The sequence below is a fragment of the Ptychodera flava genome, chromosome 15 (assembly GCF_041260155.1).
Source record: "Ptychodera flava strain L36383 chromosome 15, AS_Pfla_20210202, whole genome shotgun sequence".
Taxonomy (NCBI): Eukaryota; Metazoa; Hemichordata; class Enteropneusta; family Ptychoderidae; genus Ptychodera; species Ptychodera flava.
Window position 1 is genome coordinate 23032106 of NC_091942.1, and position 16184 is coordinate 23048289.

Here is a 16184-nt window from a genome sequence, read left to right on the forward strand (position 1 = left end):
GTTCAGGGCAGTCAAACACTGGCCACAACATTTCCAGAAAAATGTATCATACATATAAAAGGGAAAAAACATAAAAGACATCCTCGTTCAAGCAAAAATCAAATGCCAAGTAATGAACACGTGATTTTACTTTTTTTACTTCCATGTTTACGTAGCTCTAAAAAGTTTAGGGTCAGCAGGTAAAAAATAGGGTAGGTCAGGTTATCGGAACAGCACAATTGTTTTGTTAGGCCTTGTCAATGGTGAGAGTGGACCTATGATAGTACAGGGAAGTGGGGGCAAACTGGTTAAGAATAGCACAACTCGTAGTTGTGTGCGCATTGCAGAGAATAAATTTTATGCCAAAGGCTTCAAAAGTGTTATATTCAAATATGTGTACAATGGAAATTTCTTTTTTATGTACAGCATTACAGAAGTCAGTACTGGTAATTAAAATCATTCATTCACTTTCAAAACTTATTTGGTAGTAGAGCTGTAATGAATCAAGAGCAATATGTAGCAATAAATCATTGTCAAGAAAGGGCGCTTTATTTTATCAATAAACAAGAACTACACATTGATGTGTAACCTACATATTTTGCATTACAGCAGCAATAGTTAATAGTGTGGAAAAACATCTATGCTAGAAACTGATATAGAAAGTAATACTAAAGAAAAGTAAAGTTTGGGGGAAAAGTAACGTGTAAAAATATCCTTATTGCTGATGTAACTCTGTTATAATTTATGAGAAAATTTACTAAGATGATGTGTGTGTAAAATCAATAAGGCAAGGACACATGTTTTCAACGTATACAAATATTGCACAAACTTCTGGAAGAAAACGAAATCCGTTGGCGAGTAAAGTTTAAAAGTGGACTACATCAGGCTAGTTATCTGTATTCAACACAAATTTGTTCTTACGTTTTGCCATTCTCTCTCAAATAAAAATTGACTTGAAATTCAAAGCACCATCAGCTATAACTTCTGGTGTGCTTTCAGTATCTTTGTTCGGTTTATAAAATACAGTTTTACTTTCTACTTCTAAATCATGTGAAAATTCCTATTGTTCAGAGTGTCAACACGGCCTGTATGTAACATCAGATTTACTGTTGACAACAGAGTTTTCAGTCAGACTAGAATTCTTTTGTCAGCAATGACATTGTGTTTTGTACACAAAGCATTGTATTGGCTTGGCTGATAATTTTTCACTTCTCATTAAAGGCCCATGAGCAGAAACTGTTTGCATTAATTTCTTCTTTTGAACATAAATAGTCGTGTAAACGGGCTTAATGAGGGGTGTGTATAAGAATGTTATTCACCACTGGGTGGGACTGAATATGCAAGGTTGAAAGAGACAAATAATAGACAGGTGCCCAGATTAAGAATGGGTCGTCTCCATGCCAATATGCAACATAGAGATGGCCATGTAAGCTGGAATCTTTACATTGTCTTCACAGATACAACATGATGTCATACACTGCAACAAACAGCACAGAATATCTTCCACTGTGACATTGTAATCTCTGTTTTTCCTTTGCGCTATGACCACTTTTCAAAATGTCAGGAATTTTGAGATGAATTGAAAACTGTTTGTCTACAGTCACAACAAATAGCATTGTATTAAGCAGAAAAAGCTTAAACTGCTTACTGATTAGAATACAAGAATGTCCTAGAAGATATTTTGAGATCAATAAATTACGAAGATTTACAGTTCATGGGTCTTTAAGGAGATGTATAAAAAATGTGCTTGTTTTACAAAACAAAATTCTGTTTGACACAGAATTGTTCTTCAGTTTTGCAACACCCTCACAAAAGAAATAAAATTTAGTAGTAGTTTGATAAACTATTATTTGTGGACTTTTGAAAATGGTCTTCTTTTGATATCAATTTATGACATAAAAATTCAAGTCTTTGGAACAGTGACAGTGACCACAAAATGAACAATGGGCTTGATTCCATCAGAGTTCTTCCTGAGCGCGTTTTTGTTTGGCTTTTTCTTCCTGGGCCCGCTCTTTTCTGATTTGCTCTGCTATTTCTTCATCTGTCATGTCTGGTGGAATCTCTTCCAGTGACATTTGGACTCTGCCTTGGTCGTCAACTGGCAGTTCTTGTCTGTCGCCATCAAAATGTGTGGTGATCGTGTCCTGTATGGGGATAAAATCAACAAACGGATCAGAATGTCTTGTTTTCAATTGTTCACTAACACATCCAAGTGTGTGTTAATTCACTTGCCTTCTTACTCTACTATTTATTTTATCAGGGTTCAAAATTAGGTAGTCCCTGGTGCCAGGAAAACCAAACCTTGCCTTCGGACTACTAATTTATGGAAACAGTTGTCCAATGAGACTACCTCCTATTCATAGATGTCACTTTATTAATGAAAATCATGCACCATTTTACAAGTGGTATAGCCACAAACTGATGACGTCAAATTGCCGTACAAAATACATAGTGCCATAATTACAAGGCGTCTGTGTTTTGTGTACGGCAATTTGATGTCATCAGTTTGTGGCTATACCACTTGTAAAATGCTGCCAAAACTCATGCTAAACTCAAAACATCATCCTGATTAATCACTTGGTTTGACTGAAAAAGGTATGCCTAGCTGTGATTTAAATGGTTGGGCTGATGTGCACCGTCTCGGAAGCTGTTATCCAATTGGGTGGCTGAATCTTACCGTTATAATTGAATAATACAAATAGACTCCCTAAGTTGCTGTGAGTAGTGACAATTGACCAGTCAGGTATAACCTTCCAAGCACGCTGCATCAGCAGCATCAGTGGGAATGCTTGTATCAAATAAAATGAGTAACCTGGGGGGGTGTCATGTTAGTCAGTGGGTCAAAGGTCAACGAGACCTCTTCAAATAGACACTGAACTGAAATAACTGCAGACTGTCAATTGATGCTGAATAACACCAAATGAGACCCATCTCTCAATCATAGTACTGTCAGTCTAGGGAGTTCACATGCATGTGGAATTTGGTGCACTTAAACCTAAAGTACAGCACCTTTTTGTCTTGTATTTATTTATTGCACACTTTTTGATCAACTTATATCAAAAGAAAATTGACTACTGTAAAACAAGTCTTTTTAGCTAGCATCCCTTTTTAGCTAATTTAGCGAAGTGTTTAAATTTGCTAATTTAAGATGCTGCTAAATTAAACCTTTCCCCATATTTACTGTGGTCAAAACATCTTTTCAGCTAGATTAACAACCCGCTGATGCACTGAAAGTCCAAAATCGCTAAAAAAAGCATGCCACAAATTCAAAGTGTTTTACAGTATATGGTATAGGTTCATACATTTTGACTTGAAAGTGCTTTGATGCACTGTTACTGTGTTGCCTGGCTAACAGGATGAAAATTCAACAACATGAGAAATGAGGTTAGAGTATGATATTCATTTGTTTGTAAGATTTTCAGAAGTAGCAATCACATATACACTACAATTACCCACATGGCTGGGGTAAAAATGAACTGACAAATGTGTTCATGGGACTACGAATTTTCAGAAATGGTTGTAAACGTGGACAACCACTTAAAAACGTTAATTTCAAGTCTATGTATTCATTAAAGGTATACTGTCACCTGTTCCAATTTTGCCACAGTTACCATGGAAAGAGAAAATCTAACCAATCACAAATTGTAAGCTGGTGGCTGCTGTTTGAAAAATAGCGCCCTCACATGGGCATTTTGAATACCAAGGAATGCCCCTTTCACTATACATGGGCATATTTAGATTAGGTGACTGTATAACTTTAATTTGTCTATTTAATTCATTCATTCATTCATCTGTTTACTTATCTTTCTATCTATCTGTCTATCTCTGGGCACAATACATGATTGTATCACACTCTGAAGACCCTGATAGGATCCTCTATTCTTCCTGAAGGGTGTGTAATTGCTATTCAAGGATAAAGGTTTACTACAAATATATTAGAGTGTGTGAGTACTGGTACATATCAGAACATGTCTGACACAAATTATTTTATGAAAATTAATACAGTTCTCTGTATTCTTCTTTAACCCTCGAGCGCCAAAGTCAATTTTTGTCGCCCTTATAAAATATACCTCAGTCTATTTTTGTCAGATTTTTGCCAAAATTTGGATAAAAACTGTGGCTGATGAAATATTATGATCATTTAGTCCAAACTTATCAGAAAAATTACAGAAAAGTTCATAAAAATTGGTAAAATGTTGCACTAAAATTTTGGTGGGAAGAAATACAGCACTCAAAGAGTTAAAGTGTCCTGTAGCAGCTCCTTTAAAGTGACTTATAGCAGACTACCTTTCTCATAAATATCACAATCCAGATGTGAAACATACTCTGTAGCAGCATATTTTATCATCACTTTTTTGCACATATTTTTGATCAATTTCTGCTTTCACGTCGGAGAAGAGTGGGGTACAGGAAATATTAAGGAGGAATGGGGAATTTTTTCAACCCCAGTATTATGTTAATATTACCTGTCTATGGCAACACTGACTGCCGAATAGGAAAATCACCTGGCAAAGATTGTGACAAAACAATAGTGAAATAGCTAAAACCCAGCAAATTTGAGGCTCATACCCACATTTTTTACATGATTTTCTGTTGAAAGAGAGCCCCAATATTGATTCTGTCAACACTGGTATACCAGTAAAACACCCACTAAAGCTAAAATTACACAAAAAACTGTCGCTTTTCCTGAACACTATTAACACTGATATCTTGGCTGAAAAGCATGTGGGGGAAATGAGTTCTACTCACTGGCAGTGGTTTTGGCTTAGCTGAGCGGTCCACCCCTTCGCATGCCTTTGACAGCTCATAGCACAGGGTCTTTTCCATGTCCTCAAGCTTTGGGTGGGTCATCAGAAGCTTCTCCACGTCTTCATCAAATTCATCTGTAACAAAATCATACATGTTAGCAATTGTTGACAAGGTAGACAGTTTTAAAATTCACAGGTAAAGATATCAAGCAGTATTCCAAGTGGTATACCACTTTGCTCTTTGTACTGTTGTTTTCCCTGTCTTGTCTTTGTCTTTCTGTTGCTTGCTTGTCAACTGTACTTTTTCTTCTATCAAGAAAATTGTTTTGTTTATTGAAAAAGGGTCAAGCATTCAAGTATTCTTATATATCCATCCCTCTCTTGTATGTTCACAGAGGCTATAGTATAGTATATACATGCATTTGGAATTGTTTTCAAAATTGTTCACCACAGCAGCATGTGAAGATCTACTTCAAATTCATCCTTTACCATTTTCCAACTCATGTCCATTTTTCACATCCAACTGAACCGTCGTCCCACCTCTCTCCAACCATCTTCCCACCTCCCTTCAACAAAATCCATCTTCCCAGCCCTCTAGATCACCCACCATATAGAAACTGAACCATAAGCAATGACTGATTATGGAAAGGCTGACACAAAACTCTGCAGGAAAAATGCCACAGGACACATCAAGCAGTCACAAGTTTTTTAGTGTGTACTTACCCAATAGCATTCTGCAGGATTTGACCATCTTGGGTGGTATGTAGGCATAGGTACCGAAATGATCACGATGGCAGACTTCATCCATGGCGTTGATCACATGCATTTCAAAGGGATCTTCACTGTTATGAAGGTTGGACAACAGTTTGTCAAGTTCTGAAGAATGGAAAATACAGCATTATTCTCCATTAGAAAGTCAGCTGGTAAAAGTGAGCGAAACCAATGTTTACACATTGTTTCATATAGCAAAATGCAATATTCAAAGACAAACACATTCTGTTTAGTGAATGTGTGTACATGAGTATAAATGGTGTATGTACTGTACAGGGGTATTCATGACACTATGAGAGACTTGAAACTCAGTTGCAGTGTGTCAGACTTCCTTTCTTTGTCAAGAATAAAAATGCAAAACAGAATCTGCTTGTCATTTTGACCATTTCCTCGCCATCAAAATATTTTTATTGATCATTGCATGCCTATTTTAATGGACAATATATGTACTATTTCCATGACAGCATAGTCACTCAGTGTGAACTGAAAAACACAGACCCCAATCTTCACCATGAAAACAAGAGGGTTTGTTTAGGGGGTTCCCATAGTCTTTTGAAGTACCTGGACCCCCTAGCATCGTCTTCACTTGTAAAATTGTTTAGTATGGGCTAAGTTGTCTTAAAGGGAGAATGCACCTTGGAGACAGATATTCAGACTTAAATTTTTACAATTCTTTTCTGATCTACCACTTATGGGGGCTCATTCTAAAGCTGTCAGAGTAAGAACAATATTCAACATCTTAGTTTTTCAAAAATTTACTTTTATCTCCTGTAAATCACAAATTTCACTGCAACCACTGTATGTCCTTAGGATAATAGTCCACAGTCTATTGACATTATTAATTAGGTCTAATATTTGTGCATTACAATGACGGCATAAATGGTTTAAATTTGTACAAAAAAATTGCTGACAGCAAATATAAAATTTTTCAAGTTTAATGACATATACAATGTACTGTGACTGTAGGCTCTGCAAAACTATCATAACGATTGACAGTCTGCAATAATAAAATTGTAAAGCCAGAATATTGATCTTTTAAAATTACCAAAGTGGGAACCTGATATTTAAAATTATCAAAGTGGGAACACGTCCTTTCAAATTAATTTAATAACTGACATCTATTTTATAACCAAATTCAAACACTCTCTGAGAGGCATATTAAAGACTGAAATAGTAAGGTGGACATTTTGTATTTAAAAATAGAATATTTTTTCTATGATCAGGAAACACATGCTGAATATTGTCAGATTTGATGGTACATGTATGCTGCAATATGTTTACCAAGACAGTAAAAATGTCACTTAACCAATCAGAGACCGCCACATGTATAGTGGGCTGTCTCTACAAACACTCTACTAATCAACTGACCATGTTAATTATGTACACATGCATGGCCTTTCATTTGATACAAAAATAGCAATGCTAACTTGCTTCATTCATTTTATTCATTCATTCACAAGGCATGTTGCAACAACAACTGAAAAAACTTTCCTCTTCAAAGTTGAAGCTAATATTGAAGCAGTATTGTAGTTTTTTTCACAAAATGATTCCTAGTACAATTACATGCAGAAATGTATCAAAAAATTTACCTGTTTATATGTGCTAATTCTCACAAATATTTGGGAAATGATTATTCTTAAAACTTAAATAAATTATATCTTCAAATGTAATGTTCATGTAATTCCTTCAAAAAAGATATCTGCGACAATGTCATGCAAAAGTTTTAAAAAGAAGTTGACATCATGAAAATTTTACCTTTGTGTATTTGAATTTTGATACTAGTTATATTTTGAAAGTTCAATGAACAGTTGATGAAAGTACATTCAGTCTGTCAAACTTTTGAATTGTGTAATTCGCTGTGTTAGAACAAGACATAACAAAAGTGCAGTCAAAAGCAATAATGATCATGTGTTTGCCATTCATCAAAATCTTGTCATGCTACATGCTAAGTGACGGACCATTAGATCTTGGGAGGGGGGTGGTCAAAAACAGAAAAAAAAAAATTTTCAGAGCAAAAAGTTAGAAAAAAAAAATCTTCAAACTAGTTTGCAAAATAAAAAAAAAATAAACAAGAAGACAAAGGCGTAAAAAAAAATCTGCAAAAGTCTCTAAAATTTTGAATTGTTTTTAGATTTTACCGACACGAAGCAACTTTCTGTATTTTTCAGTACATCCTCCAGGCACATTTTTAATTTAATTTATACATTTAGAGTGACTGTATCCCTTATACTGGAAGTTGTGATTATCTTATCTTTTCAGGACTTTTGTATTCTGATCACTTGAAAATTATGAAATTATAGAGCCTGTTTTCTACTTGTTTCCTGCGTACAAACCAAGCAGGTACACTAGGTAAAACATTGAAACTATGGTATGGTTGTCAAGATGATAGTTGTATTTGCCTTTTAAGATCAAGGTAAACAGATGCAGGCCACATCAGTTTAATATTTTTCACAGCATTTTATTGCAATGATGAATGCAAGAATGGGTGAACAAGTAGAAACACGTCAATAATGATAAAACAACATATCAAGTCATTATGTATTATTTTGCTTTAAAAAGGCATTTTCAATTCTTTTTTCTCAAAAGACAGCATCAAAAAACAACAGCAACATATGTTTTAACGTTCATCAATACACTACGTAGAATGCCATCTATCCAACAAATCCCAACACAAAAACACACAAAAGGGTTTGAACTTTGAAAGTTTCTCGATAGCAAATACTGAATAAATCTGCATGAATAATCGTTTTTGTGTAGCAAATTTCAAAGAAATTGGACAAGCCCTTTCAGAGAATACAGATTTTTTGACCATTTTTTGGCATAAATTGCCCTAAAAAGACAAATATTGAAATGTCAACACATCTATACACATCCAATCAATTTGGACATGCTGCTACAGAGAAATAGATGTTTTGATCAAAAAAGGGCAACAATTGCTCTAAAAACACAAATATGCAAATTTAACTATATTTTTTGCTTATTTTAGCTTCTCAGCTTGTCAAAATCAATTGTAAATCATGAGATATGCATGATGTTTGGTGGGGTGAATGTAGGCATTTCACCATTCAGTAGAAAGGGAAGCCAGGAAACCAAAATAGTCAATTTTCAAAACTATAGGAAGCTACTGAGGAGCAAGAAGACCATGTTTCAGAGGAAGATGTGTAATCCGAAAAAAATGCTCCCAAAGTGCCACCAAATAACACCATTTTTATCTCTATTTTTCAAAAGCTCCAACAGCAGGAGGGGGGACACCCCCCTCATGACCTCCCCCCGCAAAAATACTCCCCAAGTGCCACCAAATAACACCATTTTTATCTCTATTTTTCAAAAGCTCCGACGGCAGGAGGGGGACACCCCCTCCTGACCTCCCCCCGCAAAAATACTCCCCAAGTGCCACCAAATAACACCATTTTATCTCTATTTTTCAAAAGCTCCAACGGCAGGAGGGGGACACCCCCCTCCTGACCTCCCCCGCAAAAATATCCCCAAGTGCCACCAAATAACACCATTTTAATCTCTATTTTTCAAAGCTCCAACGGCAGCAGGGGGACACCCCCTCCTGACCACCCCCCGCAAAAATACTCCCCAAGTGCCACCAAATAACACCATTTTAATCTCTATTTTTCAAAAGCTCCAACGGCAGGAGGGGGACACCCCCTCCTGACCTCCCCCCGCAAAAATACTCCCCCAGTGCCACCAAATAACACCATTTTAATCTCTATTTTTCAAAAGCTCCAATAGCAGCAGGGGGACACCCCTCTCCTGACCCCCCCCCCCCCCCTTGACCGCTTGCGTGGCCGCTTATGGTGCTTGGCACCACATCTTTGCCCTCTTTATCTTCAGACAGCGACGAACTAAAAAAAAATTATAAATCTGAAAATTTACTCTGAAAAAAAAATTTGCACAGCTAATCTCAATTGTGAAAAAAAAAATTTCAGAAATTTACAATAGTAAAAAAAAATTTTCACAATTTCATTGTGACCACCCCTCCCCTCCCAAGGTCTAATGGTCCATCCCTAAGTGATGTTGTGCACACATGACGGGTCAAAACTTTTAGTGATTATGTTCTTGAAGAATTAGACTTGTATAAAAAAAATTGCTATTTCACTGTGACAAAACATTGAAGAGAAAAAAATCTATTATTAACCCTTTTCCTGCCAGACAGTAATAACTGTATCACTTCCCCATCAGCCAAGTCAGTAAAAAGCGGTATTGAGCCAAAACATGACGTATTTTCACCCACTTGGCTTGGTATGTTATAGCATCTTTTGTCCAAAAACAATCAACTTTACAGTATTATGTTTTCAACAGCCTTCAAATGTACAGTATTATGTTAAAATACATCATATGGAATACGTTGTGTTTCATTAATTTTAACCATCTTGACCTGGTGGTGAAATATGGACTTGGCAGGAAAAGGGTTAATTATTCAATGCCAGAAACTCAACTATCCATTTCATAAAGCCTACATGAATGGATTCTGCAAACTTTCTTTGGGCAACACACATTTCAAACAAAATAAAAACATAGCCACTCGTAGCAGTCTTTCAAAAATGTTTTTAAAAAACAGTCGCAGTCAACCTAGAACACAAAAAACAGGCTATCATTAAAATTTCATGATTTGCATCAAACTTCTTTAAATGAATAGCAATTTGTCAAAATTGCTAACACAGCACCGACTACACACCTGTGAATGAAATCGCCCTATGAGGGATTCACACATCATGTACACGTAGCTTTTACATGTCGTGTTTAAATTTTTGCGTGAAATTTCAGGTTTCTCAAAGATGATGGTACCATGATGAACAGACACCGTTGCATGATAAATAATTCATACAGAATTCATACAGCTGTAATGCTTCAATGAATAAACTGAATCTATTCAAATTAAAACAAAAGAATTCTCTCAATTCAGGATTGTAAATGGAAAGCTTTTTACCTCAACATATGAAAAACCCTATAATTCTACCCTCACCAGGAAACACCACCCAGCGAACTCCCAACAACAAAATTGAATGGTACATAGCACATTAATGCACATAGGGACAAAATGAAAGTAGTTTCAAAAACGCAGATCAAATTTAGTATTATTCCCTTCCATTAATACTCATAAATTATGAATATCTTCATATGGAATTTTTCCATATTATTGATATTTTCAGACACTTGACAAAGGTACTGCATTTACAAATTCAGAGGAATGATGGCTTTCTTGACAGCCAGCCAAACAGTTTGATGTCGGAATTTTTTCATATTTTCTTTGAAATTTTTTGTACAGGTGTAGAAGGTATAGAATTCTTGTAAGTTCCAGAATCGATTCACGAGTTCACAGTGTACTGAAATGAGTTTGCAGGCAGGTAAACAATGACTTGGCACTGAACTCAGGTTTGATAAAATGGTTCTAATTGACTTTTACAGTGTATCCTAACTGCAAGGCCGTGTCCGTTTGTGAAAATTCATCAATACTAATTACGAATTGTGAATGTTGTATTTCTGATATCACTATACACTTTGTAAATCAGAAATGGTTACTTCTCATACTTGTATATTTAGAGAATACTTAATATTTCTGACATGGCTTGTTTTTGAGTTTTTTTTTTGTTTTTTTGTTTGCGTGTGAGTAATTTATATGAGGAACTATTAAGTTAATGTGCTGCCTGGCAGTAATGCCTGTCTGTGTGCCATGGCCATCAGCCATAAATATTCTGTTTTTTAAAGAGCTTGCATGTGCAGTAAATTAATACCTAAATGTCTTACATTCTGGTATATTACATACCAGTGTACTGCTTAGAAATATCATTTTTTTATTGGATATGAATATTTGTACATGTTACAGGTAAACATAGCACCTTTGATAATCATGTTAAGTGAGAACAAACTATCGCCTCTCATAGAAAACTAAAACAAACGAACTAATCCCATGACATCTCTGTCAGTTGAGGAAACATTCAGATCATATAACCTGCATTTGATCCATTGAATCATTCGAAAAAACATTATTGTGATCCCGACACCTTGGCTTTTTAGAAACAGGAACTGGACTGCCTCTAGGTATTCAGTATTTTTCAAATGCTAGCAAAAGAGTACTTACCCCTTCGAGTGCCGAAGTCAATTTTTTGTTTCCTTTATGAAATATAACCCAGCCAATTTTTTTCAGATCCAGGCAATTTTTTTTTAGATTTTTCCAAAATTTTGATAAGAAATGCAGCCCCTTAAACTTGATGTCAATGTTGTCTAAAATTATTTAAAAATTACAGAAAAATTCACAAAAATTGGTAAAATGTTGCACTAAAATTTTGGTGGGAACAATTACAGCACTCAAAAGGTTAATCACTCATGCACAAGATAAAAATTAATAATCCTGTTATTGCCACTGTTATTGGTATTCAGACGTCAATAAGTAGATTAAAAAGTGAGTTGATACAATTCTGCTATAAACAAAGAGAATACAGTATTCAAAGAGAATCACCACAATGAATTTTGACTCGCACTGGTGGCTGTTTGCCCTGAGTATAGTTGCCAAGGCCTGCCTGCCTGCACCAGTCATTCCAACAACTGTCCCCAAAAATAGACAGAAAAACTGAAACACACCAACCGTATTAACGGTGAAAATGAAAACAAAAGTCACATATGGTTTACAAAAATCAACTGATCTTGATTTCCAAACAACAAAAAAAACCTGATCTTTTTATAGTAGACTTTTCCGCTAAAACATGAAACATGGCAGATCTTAAACCAAGCTTTTATACATGCTACTCTGACACCAAACTAAAAATAACAGCATCTGGCATTACATTCATCAAAAAATAGACCATTGAAACCAACAGACACATTTTTTATGAAATGCAAATTCTCCATGAAATAATCAGGTCTACCAGTAGAAATTGTTGCATGTACCAATCAGTGAGCAGTTCTGACCCAGGGACATCTAAACTGCTACTCCTGGCGTTTCATGTAACGTTTTATTTCTACTCAAATTGGGAAAAGTAAATTTTAGTTATGCAGTGTCATCCACAGAATGTTTCCACCTATACTGCCAATATATGATTTTCCTATTTTTTCATAGTGTTTCATGGCCTCAGGCAATTATATATTTGAACTTGAAATTAAAATGCTTTTAGAGTTAAAGGTTGATTAAGAGGCTTATTAACAATGTTGCAATTCGACACATGATTAAATTACCAGCCACACAAAAGCCAATCAGTGGAAACAATAGCCATTGTCTACTTTTGCAGCCTGTGAACACAGCCTGGTCCACATCTCCCCAGCTGTTTAGAATACCATTAATTATATTTCACTTGGTAATGATCTCATAGGAGTGTTGATTGACTTTTCACCATTTCACCACCTGCACACACAACCAGTCAAACCATGGAGGAATTAAATTGGTGCATAATTAATTTAGCCACATTTTCTTTTTGATCAACATAATAAATGCGGTGATACTGGTAGGGGTGAAACATACCACAGGTGGGAAAATGCGTTTTGTAGGAAGATGTTATTGAAGCTCTCAGCTGAACGTTTTCAAAATTAAAAAACATTGTCAAGTAAGTAATTCTTTCCCTGTAAAACTATTCAATGGGTTGAAACATATAAGTACATGTGAAAGAAACTTTCAAGGTGAAAACATATTTAAAATAAACCAGCTGACTGTCTCTGTTCCTTCAACACTAAAAGCAAAAGAGACCACAGGTAGACACTGGGGATTTTAGGTCAATCAGGAAGGCAAAAACGGGTTTCTCAACTGTATGTGTCCCATTTGACAGAAATGCTTTTCAGCACAACACTTATACTGCTGTTACTGCAACAGTATATGGTTTGACTAGAGGTCATCCTAAATATAAAACAGCCAACTTTCCAAAACCAGGCAATTTTTTTTTCATTTTCGCTGCTTTAGAGACCAAATTGCACATACAAGCAATGCTACAATGATTTTTTTGCAATGCAACTGATAGATCCACCTCCATTGTCACTTAATTAAATATGTTGTTACCAGTGTGTTGAGGCCAAGTTCACAGCATGCATGAAGAGAACTATAACATACCTGAAATGCAAGTTGGTAATTCTACCCATGTGGCTAATGGAACAGTTATGTATCATTTTGTTTTGCAGACTGTGTGGCAAACTACCTTGTTTATACAAAACTTCCTGTACTAATATCATCCATGTGCAGATAAGCATATTTGGCATGATGCTCACTTCAAAACACTAGTTGATAATGCTGCCTCATCCTTTGGATATTTCGTGTTGGCATCTTTCATAATGCACGATTCGAGTGAAGTTTTTTCTTACCTGTAACAGTGGCCACACAACCTTCGCAGTACATAGCTGAAAAATAAATGGACCACCAAATTGAAAGAATTAATGACATTACCACATAAACTACTATTTACAAAACATCACATATGATACAAATACGCCTGTTATTGATTCACTTGTCGGCCACACATACAATTTCTGCACACTTGATTTTCACACAACGATTCTGGTTGTGTCATTTTCTAGAAAAAATTGGAAACGTGAACTTGCACATTGCTCAGCGATCAATAAAAATATCCCTTTATTCCTCGAAGCTTTTCACAAAGTGAAGTAACGTAAGTACACTTCCCCATATGCAATAATATTCCCTAGGAAGGAAATTGCTTTACTCGTAGTTGCCTGGCGGTTGTCTTGGAGACCTGATGTGTTCTTGATAACGGAATATTGCAGACTAAAAAATGTTCATCGCAATTTTACCGCTGGATGGCTAGGAAAGGTCTATAGCTTTCTCGACTGATTTTAATGAATACTTTTTGCTTGACATGAAAATTCAAAAATTGTAAGTGAAGGGTATAAAGACACGTCAGCCTTACGCCCGAGTATAAACGACCATGAAGTCGCCTGTTTCCACTTTTTAGAATATTCAAAATTTGAACAAAGACGCAGAAAGTGAAAATTACCAAAATAAATTTGTATGAACTTACCCTGGTCGAGGTCATCTGGCAAGGCGACAGTGAAGGGTAGAAAAAGTAAGAGTAGTTCAAAAATTCGAGCCATTTTTGAAAACTGGCGGCAGACTTTCGATCTGAACTTGTTGCTGTCTGCGCTGCTGATGGAAAGGGAGCACTAACATTGCCTGCCGTATTTATCTTCCGGGTAAGCACATGCGGGTTAACCTTTGACCTACCCAGCATTCATTGTAACAAGTCGTAGGAATATAGTAAACCAGGCAAATATGACTGATACATCTTGTTGGGTCACCGCTTTTGTTCTGTAGACATTTAAATCTTCTGTCGTAAAATCATTTAGAAGTAAACTGATAAATGACTTCTTTGATATTAGAACAGAATGAGTAATATTTCGTATTCCATAAACATGGACTGCAAGAAACAAGTTGTAAGCTACGAAGTATATAGGCTACTTAGGGAGCCGTCATTATTTACGGCCTGGGGGTCGGAAGAATTTCATCGGAAAGTCTAAAATTAAGGAAAGTCTAAAATTTCGAGTAACAACCCCCCTCCCCCCAACAAGATGAACTTGACTAACCCCCTCCCCACTTTGAAAAGTTACATATCAATACATGTATTTGTAAAATTTACAAAAATACAGCAGTAGTAAAGACCATTGAAATCCTGGTGTAAGCTTACCCTGCTCAGATTATCATCGATCTCATGACGGTTGAAAAATGTGAAACCAACAAAATGAAAGTCACAACAAACTATAGATGTAAAAGCTCACGCTATAGCCAGTATCCAACCATATGGTATTGTTTTTTAAATGGGTATCATATGAGGGTCCTCACTAGGATATCTGGCAGGGTAGTATTTGAAAGTACAGGAGGGAACACGTGGGAGGCAGAGGGGGAAGTGCCAAAAGGCGATGTCCCCCCTCTTGCGTGAAAAAATTTTAGAAGTTGATGTGTGCAATGGTGCAGTCTGGTGCAATCTGAGAGGTGTTTCAATGTGTTATTTCACTACGTAAAAACTGTTAGGAAATCCCAAGGGGGAGATCACGAGAGGGGTGTCCCCCTCTCACATCGAAAATTTTGCGAGATTGATGTGTGAAATAGTGCAATCTGAAAGGTGTTTCAATTCATTTTGCACCAAAAATCGAGTAACCCCCTTCTCTCTCACCACATTTTGAGCTTTCCATTTTTGAGTGACCCCCCCCCCCATATACCGCTGACCCCCAGATCGTAAATAATGACGGCTCCCTTAATTAACATGTAAAAATTGCTTTATGCTGTCGTGTCGTTCACACAACCCGCCGCGCATACGTACACACAATTTGAATACGCATTTTAAGCAAGAAACCTGGTCAAATATATATATACCCCAGTTGGATACGCAATATAAAATTTCTTCCGCTCTCCGTGCATTTGTTTGTTGAATGGGTAGTGTTTTCCAGTTGCGGTTTGGCTGCTGGCTAGCCATCGTCTGATCCGCACGGCTTGGTTAAGTCGACGTGAGGAAGGGTTGCTGACCGAAGAAACACGCTTGGTTTGCGTTGTGCTACTATGGCGTTCGAAAGAGGATTTCTATTCACAGTGCTTCGCTCTCTATTTTGTTTTGTATCGCTGAGAGCTCTCTGGATGTAAGATTTTCATGGAGTTATAGTATGCGGCGGTTTTGTTTGTGGTGTACAAATTATCTGACACTTTCACTTAACAGAATCAGTGAATGAATGTTCAAACGCTTTTCTATCGCA

At 36.3% G+C, this 16184-nt stretch overlaps 1 protein-coding gene across 1 annotated transcript; it reads right to left on the minus strand.

The window, feature by feature from the left end:
• Positions 1-506: 506 nt before the first annotated feature.
• Positions 507-14665, minus strand: LOC139151576 (uncharacterized). Its single transcript, XM_070724471.1, has 5 exons — positions 14462-14665; positions 13791-13826; positions 5451-5603; positions 4729-4862; positions 507-2123 (listed from the first exon to the last, which is right to left on the minus strand). The coding sequence occupies exons 1-5, from the start codon at positions 14532-14534 to the stop codon at positions 1938-1940; spliced, it is 582 nt and encodes a 193-aa protein (XP_070580572.1). The 5' UTR covers positions 14535-14665; the 3' UTR covers positions 507-1937.
• Positions 14666-16184: the final 1519 nt, after the last annotated feature.

Coding starts and splice junctions, on each gene's coding strand:
- LOC139151576 (XM_070724471.1), bottom strand. CDS start 14,534: ATGGCTCGAATTTTTGAACTACTCTTACTTTTTCTACCCTTCACTGTC. Junction 13,827..14,461: donor GCCAGATGACCTCGACCAGG/GTAAGTTCATAC, acceptor TTTATTTTTCAG/CTATGTACTGCGAAGGTTGT. Junction 4,863..5,450: donor ATCCTGCAGAATGCTATTGG/GTAAGTACACAC, acceptor ATTTTGTTACAG/ATGAATTTGATGAAGACGTG.